At 37.3% G+C, this 20248-nt stretch overlaps 1 protein-coding gene across 1 annotated transcript in view; it reads left to right on the top strand.

Annotated features, from left to right (window-relative positions):
• Positions 1-20248, top strand: part of PTPRN2 (protein tyrosine phosphatase receptor type N2) — a 638409-nt gene that overhangs the window by 239650 nt on the left and 378511 nt on the right. Inside the window, exons 6-9 of the mRNA XM_058038495.1 lie at positions 1721-2177; positions 8843-9097; positions 10437-10477; positions 12424-12797. Of these exons, the coding sequence (XP_057894478.1) occupies positions 1721-2177; positions 8843-9097; positions 10437-10477; positions 12424-12797 (1127 nt within the window). The remainder of the gene's footprint in view (positions 1-1720; positions 2178-8842; positions 9098-10436; positions 10478-12423; positions 12798-20248) is intronic.

The raw sequence follows: 20248 nt of genomic DNA, 5'->3' as shown, positions 1-20248 counted from the left end.
CTGTTTGATACAGTTCCCAGGGGACATTGAAATATTTCATACACAAAGCTGCTTGATCTCTAGCTCTGTATTTTTTGACACTGCTTCACTGCAGCCCAATTTCTTGGCTTTCACAAAGCACATTTCTGTGTTAAAGACCAACTGCAGAAATCCAAGTCCTTGCCTTAGCAGGTCACAAGCCAAAGTGGCCAAAGTGCCTTTTGTCTCTGTAATAAAATTGCCTATACCATAATTCTATTTAAATCATGATATGGAATCATGAAATGAATCTCTTCAATCATTTCTTAAGGGGAAGAAAACCCTCTTGGAAAGAAATGGGTATGAACATGTGTTGTAAAATCCACTGGCTGTCATCAGAAGAAATAAAATTGTTCAGATGGAAAGCAAAATTATTGTCCAGAAATTAGGACCTAGATAAAATCTAAAAGTAATTCTTCATCTCTGGAGGAGTTTATCAATCTTATTTTGCTTTTACAAAGTACATTAGCAAATACATAAATAATGATTTTTCTGTCTGAATCCTTCTAATTGCTGTCCCCTGGAGTGTATAGTGTCTTCACTCCCTCTGTATTTTGCAGCTCCCTCTGTCCTAAATCATTGTGTCATCAGTGCACAGGGACACCAGTGATTCACAATAATTTATAGCAGTGAGTGCTGAAGTAGTCCCTGTCCTAAGGATGCCACATTGTGATGGAGTTTGTGTGACAGTTTAACCAAGAAAACACAGCTGAGAAGCAGGACCCATCCTGCAGCACACATACAGGATTGGATGTAGCCTCATTTAATCATAAACAATCTAACTGGAATTATTCTGGATATAAGTAAACCTCTCAGTTCAAAGTTGTATTTAGCAAAAACTGAAGAAAAATTATTTTTGAAATTATTTAGGAGAATGGATCTGGTTTGTTAAAAAATTAAAAGGCCTGCCTTCAGGTTGTGATCATAGCAAAAATGTCCCTAGGATTAAGTGATAGTAAAAAGAATGTCCATCTGGTGTTTCCATGAGAATAGAAACTGAAAATAGAAAACTGTATTGCAAACCCACCTTTCCACTTTTTATTCCCCAGCACTTTTTCAGTAAAAATGTAGTTTGAGCTTGATTGACATGTTTTTAACATTGTTGTTTAATTTGCTGTGGTCTTTTCCCTGAAAATAATAATTTAATTAAAAAAAAATTAAACATTGTTTTGCCACAGTGTCAGATTATATATTTATTAAAGATTTAATTTAGTGGAAAATATTTCATTTAAAATAGAACAAAGTACTTAATATATGCAAAAAAATTGCTTTACTTGCTTGATGTTCCTTTAAAAATGACATTTTTAATTTGACAAGCTAGTTTTTGGTAAGTAATCTGAAAAATAGTAATTCTCACAGGTTAAGTAAAACCAAAGAGAAAGTAGATTTAATAAATTTCCTTTGTCTGTCTGAATACAAATAGTTCACATGTAGTCAACACTGAGTTATGTTATTCTCTCTCTAATCTCTTGCTCTTGCTTTCTAATAATTTGATGAATTGGATTTTTGCACAATAAGTAGCAGTGCCTCTTTGAGGCACACTTAACAGTTTGAGGTTTGCAGTTTCCATTTGCATGACAAGTTCCAGTTATTGTTCTCCTGGCTGGTAAAGCACTGAGGGTTCCACCTCAGATCCCGGCACAACAATAATCACAAAGCAATTCTGACTCCTTTCCTCTTGCCCACCTTCTGCTCTCTCTAGAGCTACATCTACAATGACCCTGCCAGGTACTACAGGAGGCAGAACCCCAAAGATCCATCCCCTGCATCCCAATCCCAGCAGGAATTCCCTGAGGGTGCCCGTGGCAGGACGCTCCGCCAGCGCCAGCCGGACCAGCTCCCGCCGGAGCCGCGAGCGGGCCAGAGGAGCCTGATGGCCGCGCTGCACTCGTACATCACCCAGAACCTGTCTGCACACAGCAGCGAGGACAGCCCTCCCAGCAGGACTAAAGGCTCTCCGGTGTATGCTGAGAGCTTGTACTCCACACAGGGCAGTCCTTTCCATGGAACTTTGGCCAAAGGGAAAGCAGAAGATTTCAAGATGAGGAAGCTGCTCCAGCCGAGGCCTGGGCCTGGAGCGCTGAGGCCGACCCCCGAGGTGCTGAGTCACAAATCTGCTCCCCAGGATGAGCCAAAGGACCCTCTGAGCATCGTGGATGGTAAAGTTGATATTTACTTATTTTTTGTCACAGACATATTTTATAAAAAGTCCTTTCATTAGGGTCTTTTCTCTTGAGAAGCTTCAGCTTCGCCATGTTTTCCTGCTTTGGAATGTGGTTTGGAGAGTTGTTTACCCAGCATGTGAAATTGTTTTTACTTGGTGACCAATGACAGCCACCTGCGTCGAGGTGTGAGCAGTCACAAGATTTTATTATCATTCCATTTCTTTCCTTTGCTAGCCTTCTGATGAAATCCTTTCTTCTATTCTTTTAGTATAGTTTCAATATATATTTTTTTAAATATAATATATATCATAAAATAATAAATCAGCCTTCTGAAACATTGAGTCAAGATTCTCATCTCTTCCCTCATCCTGGGTCCCCTGCAAACACCACTACAATTTTTTGCTTACCTGAAGTTTCCCTCACGTTTACTGAGTTTTTTTTGAGAAAAAGAAAATAAAATTAGACATTTGATCCATCTCCTAGTATTGGCATATTTATATCTGCCATAAAAAAGTAATAATATTCACCATTCCAGCTACTCTTTCCCTGCAAACATCTACCCACATTCTTCAGCCCACCTTCCATATGCGTGCAGAAATGTATGGCACTTAGTAAGACATAGCATTTATGTAATTTATTATATTTTCGAAGCATTTTACAAACAACGCATAATTATGGGTATATCTTTGCTCTCAAATCTGTTTTTATGCATTCATCCAACACTATATATATAGATGATACAGAAATGCCTGGTTTTGTTCCACGTCTCTTTATTTAACTAGAAATCCAAGGACCATGGGTAAAATTCAAAGTTAAGCACAGAAATTAACTGTGAGATGAATTCTGGTGCAGAACCAGAGGGAGAGGAGGAAGACGGGAGGACAGGGGAGGAGTCTGTCAATTCCATGGATAGGTGAACAAGAAGGTGGGGTTGCATCTAGTTTTGTCTGGACATTCTGTAAAAAGGAACCCATTTCCTGGATTTTCATCTTTTTTTTTGTGATAATGCTGTTTAACAATGATTGTATCACAGTTTTTCTGTACATGACAATTCAACAAATATTTGAATTAAAATGGAGGGTAACATCCCCATGCTGTGCTGCACTCAAAGCACTGCTTTATAAGATGAATCTTGGGGATCATGTAGACTTTATAATTCTGATTCATTTTGTTGTTTCTTTAAACTTATCTAACTATAGATGTTGTTCCAGTGGTTCAGGATGCCTGAAAAATGAAAGAGTTGATCCCAAACCATTGTCAAGCACTTGTATCTGTTACACTGAAGTCAGCACTTCCCCAATGGATTTTGGTGATATGTAAAAGGGTTCCTTTGAATCCCTCTTTATCATCCATAAAGTTCAGTGTTCTTTGATTTCTTTTTTTTTTTTTGTTTTTTTTTTTTTAATAATATCCTCCAAAACCAGAACACACACAAACACACAGAAATGTCAGAGTTTCAGCAGAGGAAAGATAATGCTTGCAGCCTAAAGGATGCTCAGAAGTGAAAGCATTCTTGGTATGGTGCCCAGAGATAATAGGTTTCAAGGAATGAACTATAATGTAAAATCAAATCCAGGTGGCACTGTAAGTCTCTTGCACAGGTTAGACAATTTTGTTGCTAGACTCAAAACAAACTAGGCACATGCTGGTTTCATTATCCTCCAGCTGTTCCACTTCACCTTTCCTGGTAGGAGCCAACTGGGAAAAAAATGCTTAGCACTTACAGGGAATAACATGTTTCACAATTCATTGGGTTGTACTACTTTGACTTCTCATACATAATATGCCCTATAGGAACTTCTGCCATTGCATTTGCTTTTAAATGTTGCATAGACAAGGCATTATGAATTGTTTGAGTAGGAAATAATGTGGTTTCCTTTGTATTTTTGAGCCACTTAATAATCTCACAAGAAAGTGGTAAGGACAGACCCTGGCATATTCATTGCTTAAAATGCTATCCATTGGAATGAAGGTGGTTTGGATTCAGGTTTCCCAGGCTAACCACACAACCTCTTTCTGCTTTTAACCTTTCTCCAGTCTCTCTTGTGTTTATGGATTATTTTAGGCTTGTGGGTTGTTTTTCTTTTGCACTCTGTGAACTACAGAACTGTAAAAAACTGGAAGGATGGGGTACTCAGTTCTCTGATCCATCTGACAGAGGATTAGACAAAGGCACTGGACTGGGAGAACAATCCAGAAGGTACTGAGCAGATTAGTACTGAGAATTGCTGCAAAACAGTGGCAGGTAAATTCTCTAACAAGGCACCCTGAGGGAGAAATACAAAAGAAGGAAATGTGGAGTTATTTTTCTATCAGATTTGGAAGTTGTTACCTCTAGGAGTAGCATGATGTGCGTGGGCACTGCCTTTGTAGTCACTGTGCAATACTGGAATTGTTAATCTCTCCTCTGCACCAGCCATATTTAGAATTTGGCTCAGTTTTGTGTGGTTTGTTCTAGTCTACTGATTTTTTTATATGTTAAATATTACAGAACATGTCTCTCTGTTCCTTTGAAAAGGTCACAGAATTAGTAATTCAGATGTCTTTAAAAAATAGCAAACTTCCGTGTTTATGGAACAAAAATATTTTTTTATACATCCTCGCTCTGGCAAAGCTGGGATCACCATTCCATATGGTGCTCAGCTGCTGAGGCAGCTAACATGTGGTCAGTAGGGTGATGGGGTTGAGGAAGACAGACCACACTGTGGAATTTCTAACAAAGTCACTGCTCCCATTCCATGAGGTTGTCAGCCAAGCTGGCTTTGACTCTTGTGCCAGCAGAATATGAGGCATCATTTATATGCTGTACAATATAAAGCTGTTTTCCCTGCATAAGGTGCTGTTGTTACCTACTAGGGAATTCTACTGGTGGAGCTTATATTAAAAATTACATCTTCTAGGACATGTATGCTTTTACTGCCATTATGGTTCCAGGGTAACTATAAAAGGCAGTTTGCATTCATCAGTTGCAAAGCTGGAGCTAAGGGAGAAATCTGGTTTGCAGTTTGCAAGCCCTGTGAAACATGACTGAGCATTGCTCAGTCTACTTAGGAGGGAGTCAGTGGGAGACTATAAAAGCTGTGCTCAGGTAAATGCATGTTCAAGTACATGTGCTGCTTAAGTGCTGTGCCATTGCAGTATCCATCTGCTTTTTGGTCTTTCTCCAACAATATTTTCTGATTTTAATAAATACATCATATTAATCAAAGGTGTTTGTAAACAGATGCAATGATATTTATCTGTTTATCAATGTTATCCAGTAATTTACAAATCATTGCAAACATGGCCAAGTGCCATAACAAGAAGTGTAAATATCCATATTTACCATGGACAAGGATTAATACCATATCAGTAGCCACGTGAATTTAGCAAGACTCTTTATGCAGACCTGCATTCCACCAGGCTGTTTCAGACACTTTGGTGACTGTCCCTCCTGGGGTACTAAAAACATGATGTTCCTCATATTTACTGGCTTTGGTTATTGCCTTTGGTCCTTGATGTTTTAAGTCACATTGCAGCTGTTCAGAAAAAGTAGATATTATGCCAAAGTTTTACTCATGTCAATGCAGTGTTTAGGGGTCTGTTTGATGAACTGTGCCCAGGTGGCAATGACCAGGGCAGGAATGCCAGTATTAGAGGAGCAGGATGCTCCTCCACATAATATTGAGGTTTTAGTGAGCCAGAGGAACCTGCACTGAGCCTGTCAGTATTATCTGGAATAGGGCCTTTGGCCATTCTTTTTTCATGTCCTTCCTTGTCCTGTTTCCCCATTCCTATTTGTTTGAGAATAAGATTGCCTTTTTTGTTGACAATGGATATTAAAGATGAGTCTGAAGATGGACTGGAGAGGTAAGACTGGGCTAAGAATATAGGTAAAGAGAAAAAGCTAGTTTGGAAAAAATGGAATGGAAATGACAAGGGTACATTGCCTGCATGTTGTTGAGTAGCTCAGTAGTTGATCTTGACAGCTGGCTGTGAATCAAATGAAATAAACAAAAATCTAGTTGTGTTACAATAATATAACTCTTTTAATGATATATGTCCTGAAATACAATTCTCTTTTAAGATTTGTCTTCAAATGATGTTTTATTTGTGAAATTTTAGTTTTGATTAGGATCTGACCTATATTCTGTCTTTTCGTTGCTGACTTTATTAGTTCTGCTTCAATAATTTAGGCTTTTCTGTCAAGATATTGTCCAATAGTTCTATAAAAGATAAGTTCACAAATGTACCTAAGCAGACACAAGGCTCCTGTGGTAATGCAACAGTAATGTTTTCTTCCTACAGCTTAGTTTTCTGCATTGCTGCTCTGCGTAACAACCTCTCGATCCCTCTGCCAGGTAGCTCTTGTGCTTCTTGAAAAAGTGTCTTGAACTCAGGTTGATCAAGTGTATTTAAAAATTTTGTTGCAGTTTGGATTAATTTGCTCTTGTAAATTGCCTTCCTAAACTAAACCATTTGGTCTATGCTTTTACTAAATTATTAAATTCATAGCAAGTGATGGATACAGTAAAATGGAGGGAAACTTTTCAAAGTTTTCTCTGAAGTATTGCTAAGCTTCCATCAAACTTCAGTATTAATTTTGCTGCCTCCACAAATCTTGGCCCAGAGAGTTTGGCACAGATTGAGTTTACATCTTTGATTCTCATTTCTGAGCACTTGCTTTCCTGCACAAAGCTCTCTGCTATTCCAGTATGGTACCAAAATCTTTGTCAGCTGTCAGTTTGAAGTAACATCACAGATATAACCTGTCTTTTTTTATTGATAGTCACAATTAAGTATACTTATAACTGTGTTTTTTAAAGGAAACCTAAAAAGTTAACATTTTACAAGATTAGCTTGTGTTTTGTATTACTGAATTTTATAATTAAATTAGTAGAATTTTGTAATGACATCATGGTGGATTGGAAAGATGTTTCCTTTTTACCTGAAAAAGAAAGTACATCACAGAAACACCTTCCTTGTGTGTCAACACCCTCTCAGACTCACAGTAAATCTATTATTTAAGCTGTTTAAGCTCTTTTGCTTTTTATGGCCTAATTAGTTAAGGGAAAATGGCATTATTTTGTTTGGTGAATTTTGGGTCAGGTCAGGAGAAATTAGTCTTTGCCTTGAGATGGAATTGGGAATCTGATGGTGAGATGCTGATGGTGAGCTCTTCAGTTAAAACTGAGGGGTTCAAAAATGACAGATGTATCCAAGGTCTTGGCCTCTTATTCCCAATGAAAAATAATCCTTAATGCTTGTCTCCCTGCAAAATCACAGATGTTCCACTGCCTCTTCCCTGAAGTAGAAATTTGTTAACTACTTTTACTTCTTTTCTAGTCTCTATGTACTTCTTCCTCCTTTGCTGTGAGGAAAAAGAAAAATCCTTATTTTTAGCCCTTCTTATGACATTGTTTTCCTTGCTTCCCTACTTTTAAATTCACTTTTATGTAAGCCTGAAAGCTGACAGGATGATCCCAAAGTCCTGCTTACAGATGATGATGTCCAACTACTGGGTTGATATGGATGGTGTTATTGTTGAGAAAAAAGGTTGGAGGGCACCTTCAAACTGCTTCTATACAAATTCATACATTCAACACAGATTTAAAAGCCCCCCTTATTTTCCTCTTCCTACACAATACTATGTGAAAGATTTTTCTTTCTTGCATGCATATGCATAAATATGTTAAATTTCTTATCAACATGAATAAGCAGAACAGAGGCATGATTGGAAATAGTTTTGGTGTGCTGCAGTAAGCACTACATTAGGCTGAATTTTTCAGAGTTCTACAGACTGATAGTGGAGATGCAATAAATGCAGTCAGAAAAGTGCCCTCCCTGGGGAGATGTTATGCTTCATCTTCTGACTCACCTTTAATACCCATTGTCCTTGAATTTCCTTACCTTCAAAACTTTTATCACATCAAAGGTGTTTTGCTCTTTGGCTGTGTTGTTTTTTTCTCAATGTGACTGGTAAAACATTCATAGCTGGCAAACCAAAACAGGTTCTATATATCTCTGTATAATCTCTATATATCATCTATATATGTAAATATGTATTTGAAAAAATATATATGTTCCAAGAGAAATTGATAAAATTTAGAAATTTTGTCCTTGACATACCCATATATATAATGTGCATTTATTTATATCCCCTTCTAATTGACGAGGAGCTTTTTGATTGAAAGAAAAAATATCTGACTCATTTTTTCCCAGAACTCTGGACAAATTATATAGATATACTTATCTCGTGAAAGCAAATTACCAAAGAAAACTGATCTCTAGGAAACAGTAATGTTGTTTGTACTGTTTTGCAGCTAAAAAGAAAAGAAATTAGGCTACTTTAACACTTGCTTTCAGTATTTTGTGTCAATTTAGACTAGGAGGACTGTTTTCTTGTAAAGAAAAAGTGATAATTTCATGTCCTCTCTCTAGGAGAACTTGCTGGGTTATAATAGCATACATCCCCCTGTCCTGGCACAGATTCACCTGGTCATAAACTTTAACATCCATTAAGAATCCTGTGTTTTCTGTAAGGAATGCAGCACCTTTCTTTAAAAAGCAGATGCTCTCCAAGAACGGAAAGCTATCTAAATCTTTTAGGAAAAATTAAAAATATAAGCACATGTGTTTCATGTATGCAGTTAATGTGTTTATGTTGTTTTCTGATCCAGAGGCACTGATTAAAAATGTATTGAAGGACCTGGAGAAACACCAAGTGAAGGTGGAGAATCTCAGCTCGACAGAACTGGATGAAATCGCCGATGCTATCGCCACTGCAATCCAAAGTGTTGACATTCAGCAAGAAACAGAAAAAAATGCTGGAACAACTAGAGAAGACAAAACAGAAGCACAAATGAAGAAAGGAGATGCTCAAGGAAGGGCAGAGCTTCAGACTGGATTAATGGAAAACAGTGTTAATATACCAGGTATTTATTTTAGAAGTGCAGCAAAAGACAGCTTCCCTGTTTTTTCTCTGTTGCTTCACCTTAGTGCTAGCCTTCTAAAAAACAGTTTGAAAGAAGGTGTGAGGGAAAGTTTCTGTATTTCCCAAAAGGCTGTGGAATTTTAGATTGTTGTTTGCTTTTTACAGCAGGTTCTTCATTTACCAAAAAAAAAAAAAAACCAACTGTTTATGAACACTTGCTCTTCAAGCTTCACAAACAAGATAAACCTACACACCCAATTATATTGAAATAAGAATTGCTTTATGCTGTGTGGTCTAATTTCCTATTCTTGAAAATGAGATGTTTAAGCAAAATGATAATGGAAATTACTATATTATAAGATGTATTTCAAAATATTTAGAGAAAAAAGATATGTTTTACCGATAATAATTTTTAACGTGCCACAGTTACTTGCAAAAGAAAATCTGTGACAAGTTACAGGTACAAACCTGCTCATTCCCTTTCCTTCTTAGGGAATAAGAAGAGTTATTATGGTTATTTGTTTCTGTCTGCACACATATTTTCCTGGTGATGCAGATTCAGGAGCCACAGTAATTGCCATTAATGAGTGAATGCCACAGTGGAACATAAGTTGCTGCTCATCTATTTTCTATTTTAGGAATGTTATAATATCTAGTATACCAGAAATGTGAACTGTAAGTCATAAAAAATTATTTTCACTGTTTTCATGGTGATATACTGAAATCCTTACTAGTTAGGGATATTCTGGTTATTCTTATTGCCAGATTTTGTTGTAAACTAAAAGGAGTAAACTTGAGGATTTATCTTGAATCATGCTGAGAAAGATGAATGACATTCAGTTCATAAAGCAAAAAACCAGTGCTATTTGACTGAGGTTAAGGATATGGCTGAATATTATCAGTGTAGTTAAACTGTAACGTGATTTTGGTGAATGATATCTTTTGAAGTCTATCATTTTCTCCCACCAAAATAGGTATGAGGAAAATAAATGTTTCATTTTCCTTTACCATAAATGTCCATTCAGCAAGCTAGAGCCATTTTATTCTAGGTTTTTTTCTCAGATATTGGTAAACTGATATGATGATTTGACACTTAATTAGCAAAACAACACTATTACATTGGCTCTTGAAGTACTCTGTTTATTGATCTCACATTAATTCGCTATCAAAGTGGGGTTAGAATAACAATAACAAATTATCCAGTGCTCCTTACTCTGCCCTTTCAGCTTTGATGTCTCAATGTTTAAACCACTGCTAAGAAGCAGCCTATGAGAAGTCTTTGTTTTGTATATGATGTTTGCCCTTCATAACTATATGTTTGTGCTTTTCATATCCTACAGACAATGGAGTGCATGAAGCCAGTGTGAGAAGTGATAAAGAGGTAGAGTACCAGTATTTTAACAAAACAAATGTTCCATCTCAGAATATCAGGTTTCTGTGCACTGAAACCTGATATATTTCACACCTCTGAAATATAAGAGTTGTTCTAAGTTTTGTGTGGCTATGATGCAATAACACACATGTTGTTTTGATGCATTGAAATATTAATTGAGCATTTATTTAAACCTTAAGCAAAATGGGTTTTGATGTTCAAAAATCAAAATCAAGTCCTTTTTTTCCCTCTTTCTCCAATTTTTAAATAGACAGAATTCAAAACAGATTCACAAAGTTCAGAAAAATTCAGGCTTTTCCTCAAATCCGTAGATTTTGAGCAGTGAGCTGTTCTTGAAAATGCTGTTCCCCCCTGTCCTTTGGCTCTTAGTTCTGGGGAACATTAGGTATTTCAAAATCTCTAGGCATTACATCTCGTACCCTAGCTAGTAACATCAAAATTAGCATTTTAATCCAGATTACTTTTACAATATTCCTCCTGAGTCATTCTTTCAGATAACAACACACAATAATACAGCACAGTATTTTTTTGTGGTTTCATTTTGATCTGAAAATAACACATATAGGACTCCAAACATCACACATGCAGCTAGTTTGGAAAGAAAGACCTCATGCTTTTAGGTCATGCCACTAATTAATTTGACATTTAATACTAGACTTTCAAAAAGGCAACTTTAGCCCCCTAATGATGCACAGTTCATTACAGGATTTGGGATTATAGAACCATGTAGGCACTTTAACATCCTTTTCCCCTCTGTAAAACAATGTTTTTTGTATATATATATAGTGATCCTGATTCCTCTTCTGTGAGAAATTGGGAATTTCTAGGATGAGCTTTCAAATCACTGTCCAGCATCACAGAGAAACTGAGGCAGGAATTTCTTTAGCATGTACTGATTTGTTTGCCTCCTATGGACTGCTGTCCAATATTTAGCCATTTTTGAGGTATATTCATCTTTCTTTTTCTCAGTTTCATGCAGCAGAAAAATTTCAAACAAATATTTTTCAAAAACTGTGTGAAACTTCCCCTACTATGTACTCTATCAAAAGCTAATACTGCATGACTCATAAATGGGCAAATCCTCTTGTGTTCACAATAAAATCTCTCTGGTCCTTCTACCAAGCAAGGGAAACACACGTAGATAGAGTGGCAGGAGCTTTAAACACCCACATGAAAATCAACAAGGAATGAAGTGCAGTAGTCACAACAGACTTACAGAGGATCTCATGTATAAATTTCTTAGTGACAGTTTGAATAGGGAATGTTTGAATAGAATTTATTGTGACACAGAGCACAAAGTGCCCATTAGCCATCATTTCCTCCCAAATGCTTGGCTGCAATAAAGTTATGTAATGAAACTAGCTAATGAATTTTTCCAGGCACCTGTTTTGACTTTGGCTCATTTGCTTATTGTTGATTTATTAGACAGATTCTGGTTTTCTGTGATCATATTTTTAGCTTGTTGGATCACTCACATACAATTTGTCACCATTTCTAGAGATGAAGAAGGGAAACAGAATTGGTCATATAATATCTGTTCCTTTTCTAGTGTTATAGCTTGTGAGATGAAAGAGTTATGAGTTTCCAGACCCAACCCAGGAATATTGATGGACATTCCTGTGTTTTCTCCTTTTCATTAACTTAGCTGATAACAAAGTTTCATTTTTGTCAATACTTAAACACACAGACACATGGAAACTACTGGAAAAAATATAGTGGCATAATTTAATGCTCTTTTATTATTACTGAAGAAACAGCATGTTCTTAACATAATCTAGCAGCTTAGAGAAATTAAGAAAATGACCATGCAACAGTTGGATGAGTAGACTCTACTATAGCAATAAGAGTTTGAAAAATTATAAATTATATCCAGGTTTGGTGACTATAACCTTCCTGTGTTTAATTTTAAAAATAATATTATTCTTTTAATACAGGAGAACACTGCAAAACTGATTAGATTCTTGAATGAGAATGCATTAGCTGAAAAGATGCATAAAGACCTTATTCCTGAAGAACGTGCAAAGACAGAAACTAAGAAATCTGAAGAAACTGACCCATCTTCCTCAGAAGAAACAAGTGCTGGTGTGGAAAATGTAAAAAGTGAGACTTTCTCAAGGGAGCTGACAACTGCAAAGAACAGTGAATCTGACTCCAAAGACCCAAGCCAGACCAGCTACTGGATCAAGAATACTTTAATGCAGGAAGGAAACTCCAATGAAAAGCCTCAGAAGAACACAGGACAAGGCTTACAACTTGAAGCGAAATCTTCTCAGGAGGAAGAATATGGCTATATTGTGACAGTGAAAGAGTAAGTACAACAGCCAATTTGAATGGCATTTTTAACTGGGGAAAAGATAAAATCATTCCACCTAGTGAAATATGAATGTACAAGAGGAAAATGCCACAGGCCTAATTTTTAATACATCTGAAACTGTTTGGAAGCTGTTCAGTACTTTGATGAAAATACGAGCAAACAGTTCAGTTTTCTTACAGTTGCCTTTCCTCCCTTGCAGGAGACATTAAATTTGTAGGTCTTTCACTTAGACCTCTCTCTATCTTCTCATGTTCTAGTGACCTTCCAATATGTCAGTAAGTGTGCATATGGTTAGGATGAGAGCTTTAAATATTTGACTTGAAAGTAGTCTAAATATCAATGCCTGAGTCATTCTTTCAGAAAAACAACACACAATAATACAGCACAGTATTTTCTCTGTGGTTTTGTTTTGATCTGAAAATAACACATATAGGACTCCAAACATCACACATGCAGCTAGTTTGGAAAGAAAGACCTCATGCTTTCAGGTCATGCCACTAATGAATTTGACATTTAATACTAGACTTTCAAAAAGGCAACTTTAGCTCCCTAATGATGCACAGTTCATTACAGGATTTGGGATTATAGAACCGTGTAGGCACTTTAACATCCTTTTCCCCTCTGTAGAACAATGTTATATTTAATTACTGATAGTGATTCCTCTTCTGTGAGAAACTGGGAATTTCTAGGATGAGCTTTCAAATCACTGTCCAGCATCACAGAGAAACTGAGGCAGAAATTTCTTCAGCATGTATTAATTCTTTTGACTGTCTTAAACTTATTAATAGGATTGAAGGAAATAGGATTGTGGAGGATTCTTGTTTTTATTATACTGTGTTGCATTGAAATGCATGTGGCTGCACATTAGAAACAGACCAGAAACTGGTGGAATACCCTTTAACTGCACCTCTTCATTCCTGCCTAGGAATGCTATGTGAAGCAGTACAAGACAGTTTTTCCCCAGCTCAACACTACTTCCCTACTTCCCCCAGCTCGTTTAACTCATATCAGTCTGGAAGACTCCTTTATTCCAAAGAGTTTCATGACACCATCTCCTTTGACTATTCAGATTTATTTGGCTCGTAAATGCAGTAAAGAACTGCCAGAGCTCTGGGAAATGGGAGACATTCTGAATTTCAGTGTTCACAACCTGGAGATTCCTCACTGTATCATCTTACCTAGTTTTCTTCCTAGCTACTCTCCCACTGATGGCTTTTTCCTGAATCATGTCTGTTATTATTCAATGAAACTTGCTGAAGAAGGTCATTTGTCCAAAAATTCTTGGTTCTTGAGGAGTTCATATACACAAATATAATTTACCTTCTTTACCGTTTTTAATGGCTTTTAACTGGGTGGATGGCCAGGACCAGAGAGTGGTTGGGAAATGGAGTTACATCCATGAGATTTATAACTCTGGGTGGACTCCAGTGTGCTCCCCAGGGCTCAGTACTGAAGCCAGTTCTGTTTAACATCTTTGTTGATGATCTGGATGAAGGGATCAAGTGTGTCATCGGTCAATTTTCAGGTGGAAACCAATTTAGGAGGGAGCTTTGATCTTCTGGAGGGCAGGAAGTCTCTGAGAGAGAAAAGCCTCGACTTACACCAGGGATGTTCAAATTATATTAGGACTATAAGTATATTAGGAAAAACTTCACAGAAGGGTTGTCAAGATTTGAAACAGGCTGCCCTGGGAAGTCACCATGGCTGGAGGTATTTAAAAGGCTGTGTCCCTATGTCACTTAGGGACACAATTTAGTGGGGGACTTGGCAGGGCTGGGTTAACAGTTGGACCCAATGTTCTTAGAAGTTTTTTCCAACCTAAATAATTCTATGATTCTGCTCAGTGCTATAGCTGACATTTATGGGGAGATCCATTCCCTGTTGGCTTCTGAGGTTTTGCAAGCATGATCCAAGGAGGTATTAGCACTGCTGCACTGAACTCCATGAAATGCTAAGAAGATGCCAGCATTTAATTGTGCCACAAATCAAAGATAAATATTTCCATCTAATACGTGAAGTAAAGATTTGTGATACTTTAAAGACTCGTCAAAATGGCAGTCTGATTGTCAATGCAAGAACAGTGGGTCACTCCTGCTGTGTTTGTCAAGTGACCTTTCAGATGGTTGCAGCACTGCAATCCATACCAATCCATATTATCCATCAGTGCTAAGCTTTGGAATGAATTGACACTTTCAGTGTAGAAAATTGCCCAGCAAATCCTCCACTGTGCTGCTTCAGTACTTTGTTATTCTGAGAAACCAATCAAGTTGGTGATTTACTTTGTTTACTCTCTTCTCTTTCAAAAAATGGCTATTCTACACAAATCTTTGTGTAAGATTTTTTTCTTTTTCAGTGTAATTGCTTTGAAGTGTTTTATTAATTTTAACTCTAAAATTCCAAAGTAATCTTATTTTTAAAAAGTAATCTATGGGATATTATTTTCATTTTTGTTCTACTTTTGCCATAGTTATAAAGTATCTCTGTTATAGCTGGGATACATCAGTGTGAGCTCTCTAGTCAGAGAAGTCTTGCCTTTGGACTTTTTCTATTTTCTGAAGTTGAAGTTCTTCACAGTTGGGAAACTTTTTTTTTTTGTTAAAAACCATGCCAATTCTCCCATTTGTTTGGCAGTATGTGCTCTATAATGAGGGCCTAGATCCCACAATCAAAACATTTACACAGTGTTTAGCCTCCTGGGTGTCTCATGAGGAAACCCAAAGCCTGACTTTCCAGAAAATGTAGTTCTTGCCACCTCCAGTAAATCTAAATGTAAGCTGCTGCATGCTCAGCCAAGCTGGCGTGCAATTTCTCAAATATGAGATTGAGGAGCTAGACTTAAAGGCACTAAGAAAAATCCTAGTTTGAAAGTTCATCTCTTTCCACTGCTTATCACAGAGTTTTTCAAGCTTCAAAATCAAGTCATGCTTGTCTGAAGCCATGCTTGGACACATAATGCAGAGCAACCCATCCTGTTTTGTGATTTATCAGAGGGCTTGTGCTTGAAGTTTTTCATTCAAAAACGAGATCACAGACAGCTCATGGCAGCTCTCTCAGCTTGTGAGCCAACTCCTGGCATTGTTGTGTTATGCATTTCCAGGATAGTTCATGTTTTGTCATATGTTAGCTCTCAATGCAGACTGTCTGTGTAAGATTGCATAGGTTGTAAATCTGTTCACACCACGATGACTGAGCTGGATGCTGCATGCACGGCTCTGCATTTCATTGGAGGTGGCTGCAATTCTGCTCAGGTGCTGGGAAGAAAGGGGGTTTGTGTTCATAGTGTGAAGTTGCTATGGAATATGATTAGTCTGACCCATTTAACGTGCTGAAGGGTTGGGTTAATTGCAAATGCTTGATGTTATTTCTCCACCTTTACAAATGTGATAAATGGTACTGCTTTGCATATAATGATTACTTTCCTCAGGATGGCATTCGGGTTAGGACCCTGAAGCTGGGTTGTGCAGAAGTCTTGGTTTATTCCTCAAGTTTTCTGTTTTCCTAGGCATATCATTAAATAATTGTATTTTTATGATCTTCATTATTTTTTCCCCTACCAGGTGGAAACATTTTAATTGCATTTAAAAATTAAATTTAAAATAAATAGGAAAAATTAATCACAATATCTACAGCAATGAAACAGGGGTGATATAATTTTCAGTTACTGGATCTTGATATTTCTTAGAAGCTGAGCATTTATATTCCATGAGGCTTTGCAGCTCTTTCTAGAAAATAATAACAGAATGTTCTTGTTTTTAATACATCTATTCAAAAAGAAAAACTGATTTGATCCTCTCTGTACATCTCACTGTCCTTTTAGAAATCATTATTCTACTTAAAAGTGCATTTTATTAAGGGAAAGAGATTTGTTCATATTCTTCACTTAATATCTACAACTGGCTTTAAAAACAAAGAGAAATTATAAATACACACAAACCAGAAAATCTGTTGCTACTGAAGTCTGTTAAAATCACCAAAGAACAGCATTGCTGACATTAGGGGAAAAAACTAAAATTTTTATCTCTGATTTTTTACTTCTCTTATATAACTCTTCCCTTGTATAAATAAGTTCCATAAATGTCCATAATTGATTTTAAAGCTGAAGGTTTTGCTTCTGACAACATAGCTTGACCCCTTATCTGAAAAATACATGTAGAAAATCCTTTCCTGTGAAATTATCCAGTAGGTACAATTTGGTCTTTGTGTCTCAGCACCAAAACCTGTAGAGAGACATAATTTTAGAATTTTCTGTTGCCAACTCTTCATGCATAATTATTTACGGTCCCTAGAGTTTTCTAGACATGAAATCTTTCTTCCATCTATAATTCTCCAGTTTCCTTGTGATTCTTAGAAAGTGACAGAGATCATATCCCCCATATTACTGCTTCACTGCCTCAATTTTGATATTATATATTCCCATAGGAAAATGATACTTCATGCTTCTTATTCATCCACAAGAAAATAACAGAAGCAGTAGTCAATCTGGCTTTGTCACAGGGAGCAATAAATAATGCCTTTTTTTTTAATGTCTGTGTTCAGCTTTGTATATTTTTATTATCTGTTATCTGCACAGAGATGTGATAATCTGTTCTACTTCAGCTGCCCTTAACTTTTGTGCTTTCACAATCTGTTGAAATATATCATAGCAGAACATGATTCTCACCTGCTGATGTAGATCATTTTATGAGAGAAGAGTCCTTCCCAGTGTCCATCTTTCCCTCCTCGAAGGGCTTTCCTTTCACCCATGCTTTCCTCTCATTTCTTTGGGACCAGCTCTGCATTCTTACCTCTAGATGAACATATAGAGAAAATTTTCTAATTAATGTACCTGGTGACCAGCCAATGTGCTGCACTAATGACTGATGGCAAGCATTCACCCTGGTCCTGATGCAGGGTGCAATTTTGGGAATGTGCCTGGAGCCCTCTAGCACCACAAGGACTCCCTTGGATCTGTATTATTCCACTTAGCTGAACAGGAATGGCTGCTGGCCTGCTTTCCCAGGCCAGGCATCCCCAGACTCTCTCATTCCCCTTTCCATGCCTCTAGCATCCTATCTTTGGGTCTTCCATGCCAGGTCTTTGGAAGAGCGGCTGCTTCAGGTGCTCCACCACCTCTCAGTGAGCAGGTTCAGGTCACCCTGCTGACTCCAGGCTATAGAACTGATCATGAAATATGCCCAAATTAAGGATGGGGCTGGGGACTGTGCTTTGTTTTTATAAACATTGGGAGTCCTTAAAACCCTGAGATGCTGCAAAATCTCACAATAACATATGGTCAGTTCTTCTATGATATCACAGTGCTTTTTGGGTAAGTACCATTCAGGTCATTATGAAAAAGTAATGAATTTTAAACTTTTGAAATTAATGAGAACAAGAAAGCCAAAGATCAAGATTCCTGGGAATGCAGCATACTGGATCATAGTGCAGTCTATTATCTGACAGTACTTTTTCATCAGTGCTGTTCTGCCCAGTCCTGAGATGTAAAAATGCCATAATTTAAGTTTCATCCTTTTTTTTTATTATTATTTCTTAACTCACATTTTGTGTACAAAATGTAAATGCTCAACCACTAAAAATTAGAATGAAGTAATTTCATAAATAGAAAATCAGTGAATAAATTTAAGCAGAAGTTCACTGGGCAGCCTGTGCCAGAGTCCCAGTAAAGAATCTCCTCCTAACATCTAACCTAAACCTATTCTCTTTTAGTTTTAATCCATTCTCCCTTATCCCTTCACTACACCTCCAGGTGAAGAGCCTCCTCTGATTTCCCTGTAGGCCCCTTCAGACCTGGAAGGCTGCCTTGAGGTTCCCACACAATCTCCAGGTTGAATAAACCCAACCTCCTCAGCCTGTCCTCATAGTGGAGAGGCTTTAGTCCCTTTATGAGCCAGTATTTATTTATCCAACTCCTTTTTTTGAACACTGTATTGTTGGATATTCTTTGTCATTTTGCATTATAAAATGGTCTGGGCTTTATGCTGCCTTGAAGAAAGATAGAAGATATGAAGCAAGGGAAAGAATTTAAAAGTCAAAAGTGCATTAAAATGTGTATCATCATTTTTCCTCAATCTCATTTACTAATTACTTGTATGAAGAAGTAATTTGATATGAAAGAACAGGTTTACATTTTCAAGGCTTTTTTTTATCAGAGATTCAGGGTGCATGACAAGTGAACCCTGTAGCTGTTTCCAGCATTCAGCTTACAATGCATTAGAGAGTGCTTTGGTGGGGTCCATTTCAGCCTCAGAAGGGAGGGCAACACAATCATGGCACAGATTATTGCCATTATTTCTGTGCTTCTGCAGGCGACAAAGCATCTGTATGAATTTGTTACTATTAACACAGCTGGAGGTACTGAATGTTTGAAGTAATGCAAGCACAGGCTGGCACAGTGTCACACTTTGATTATAACTCCAGAGAGTTGGACCTTCTCAACTTCTCTCTCATTCTCCTGTTTCCAGGATGCTGTTATCTCCTCTGACCTTCATAGCCCAACCACTGCCATTGATTTTTAGCGAGTGTCATTTGTGTTACAAATTGGTCTGGACTTGAATCTGTCTGTATTAAGAGGTTTAGATTCACACTTACTGATGGTGGGAAAAGAGGGAAAAAAATTACAGAAAGTGGGAATTTGCTGAGCTGTCAAAACAGAAGTAAGCTTAAAAAGGTTTTATGGCTAATATAGCCTTTGAGGAAACAAGCATGAAAAAATGAAAGTGCAGCCCAATGCAATAAAATTGCAGTGTCCTTAAAATGATTACAATAACAGTGCTGTGAAGTCAGGCAGCTCTCAAACAATCCAGTGAATAGCTCTGTGCTTGGAAGTTATTTAGTTGTTGTCATGAATTCTGGATCAATGTGAACCATTACAAAATTAATCATTATTTAACTTAATGTAAGATGCAGACTGTGTTCAAATCAAAATGAATCCATGAAATGCATTCTCTCCCAAAGTCTTTACTGAAGATGTGTGTTTAGATGTGTGTTTCAAGATATATGAAGTTACATTGAAGCATGGACAAAAACCTTGGACACACAAGGCAGGCTGTTCTAACACCATGGACTTAAAGCATCAGTGCCCAGGACTTTTATTATAGATTATCAGATGAGTTACTCTCAGGGCACTTCCAGACAAGAGAAATAAATAAAATTTCAGTGTCTAAATTCTTTTTAGTCTTGGTAGGCTCAGAAAGAATTTAATGGCAACACTATAAAATTGGTATTAAAACTGTTCCCAGTAGTCCTTTCCATGGCACTCACCTCCTCTATGGCCTGCAGCAAACCCCTCTAAGGTCTCCATTTCTTCTCCATTGTATGGATAATAGGCATTGTTCTTGTGATGACTGAGACTTCCTTTGTGTCTAGAAAAAGAGGAGTAGGAGCTGGGGAAGGCTGGATTTGATAGCTTTATACTGGTGGTTACCAGCCTGATGAGAACAGCAGTCATG

This window comes from Melospiza georgiana, chromosome 1, assembly GCF_028018845.1.
Source record: "Melospiza georgiana isolate bMelGeo1 chromosome 1, bMelGeo1.pri, whole genome shotgun sequence".
Lineage (NCBI taxonomy): Eukaryota > Metazoa > Chordata > Aves > Passeriformes > Passerellidae > Melospiza > Melospiza georgiana.
This window is presented reverse-complemented; position numbering and strand designations above follow the sequence as displayed.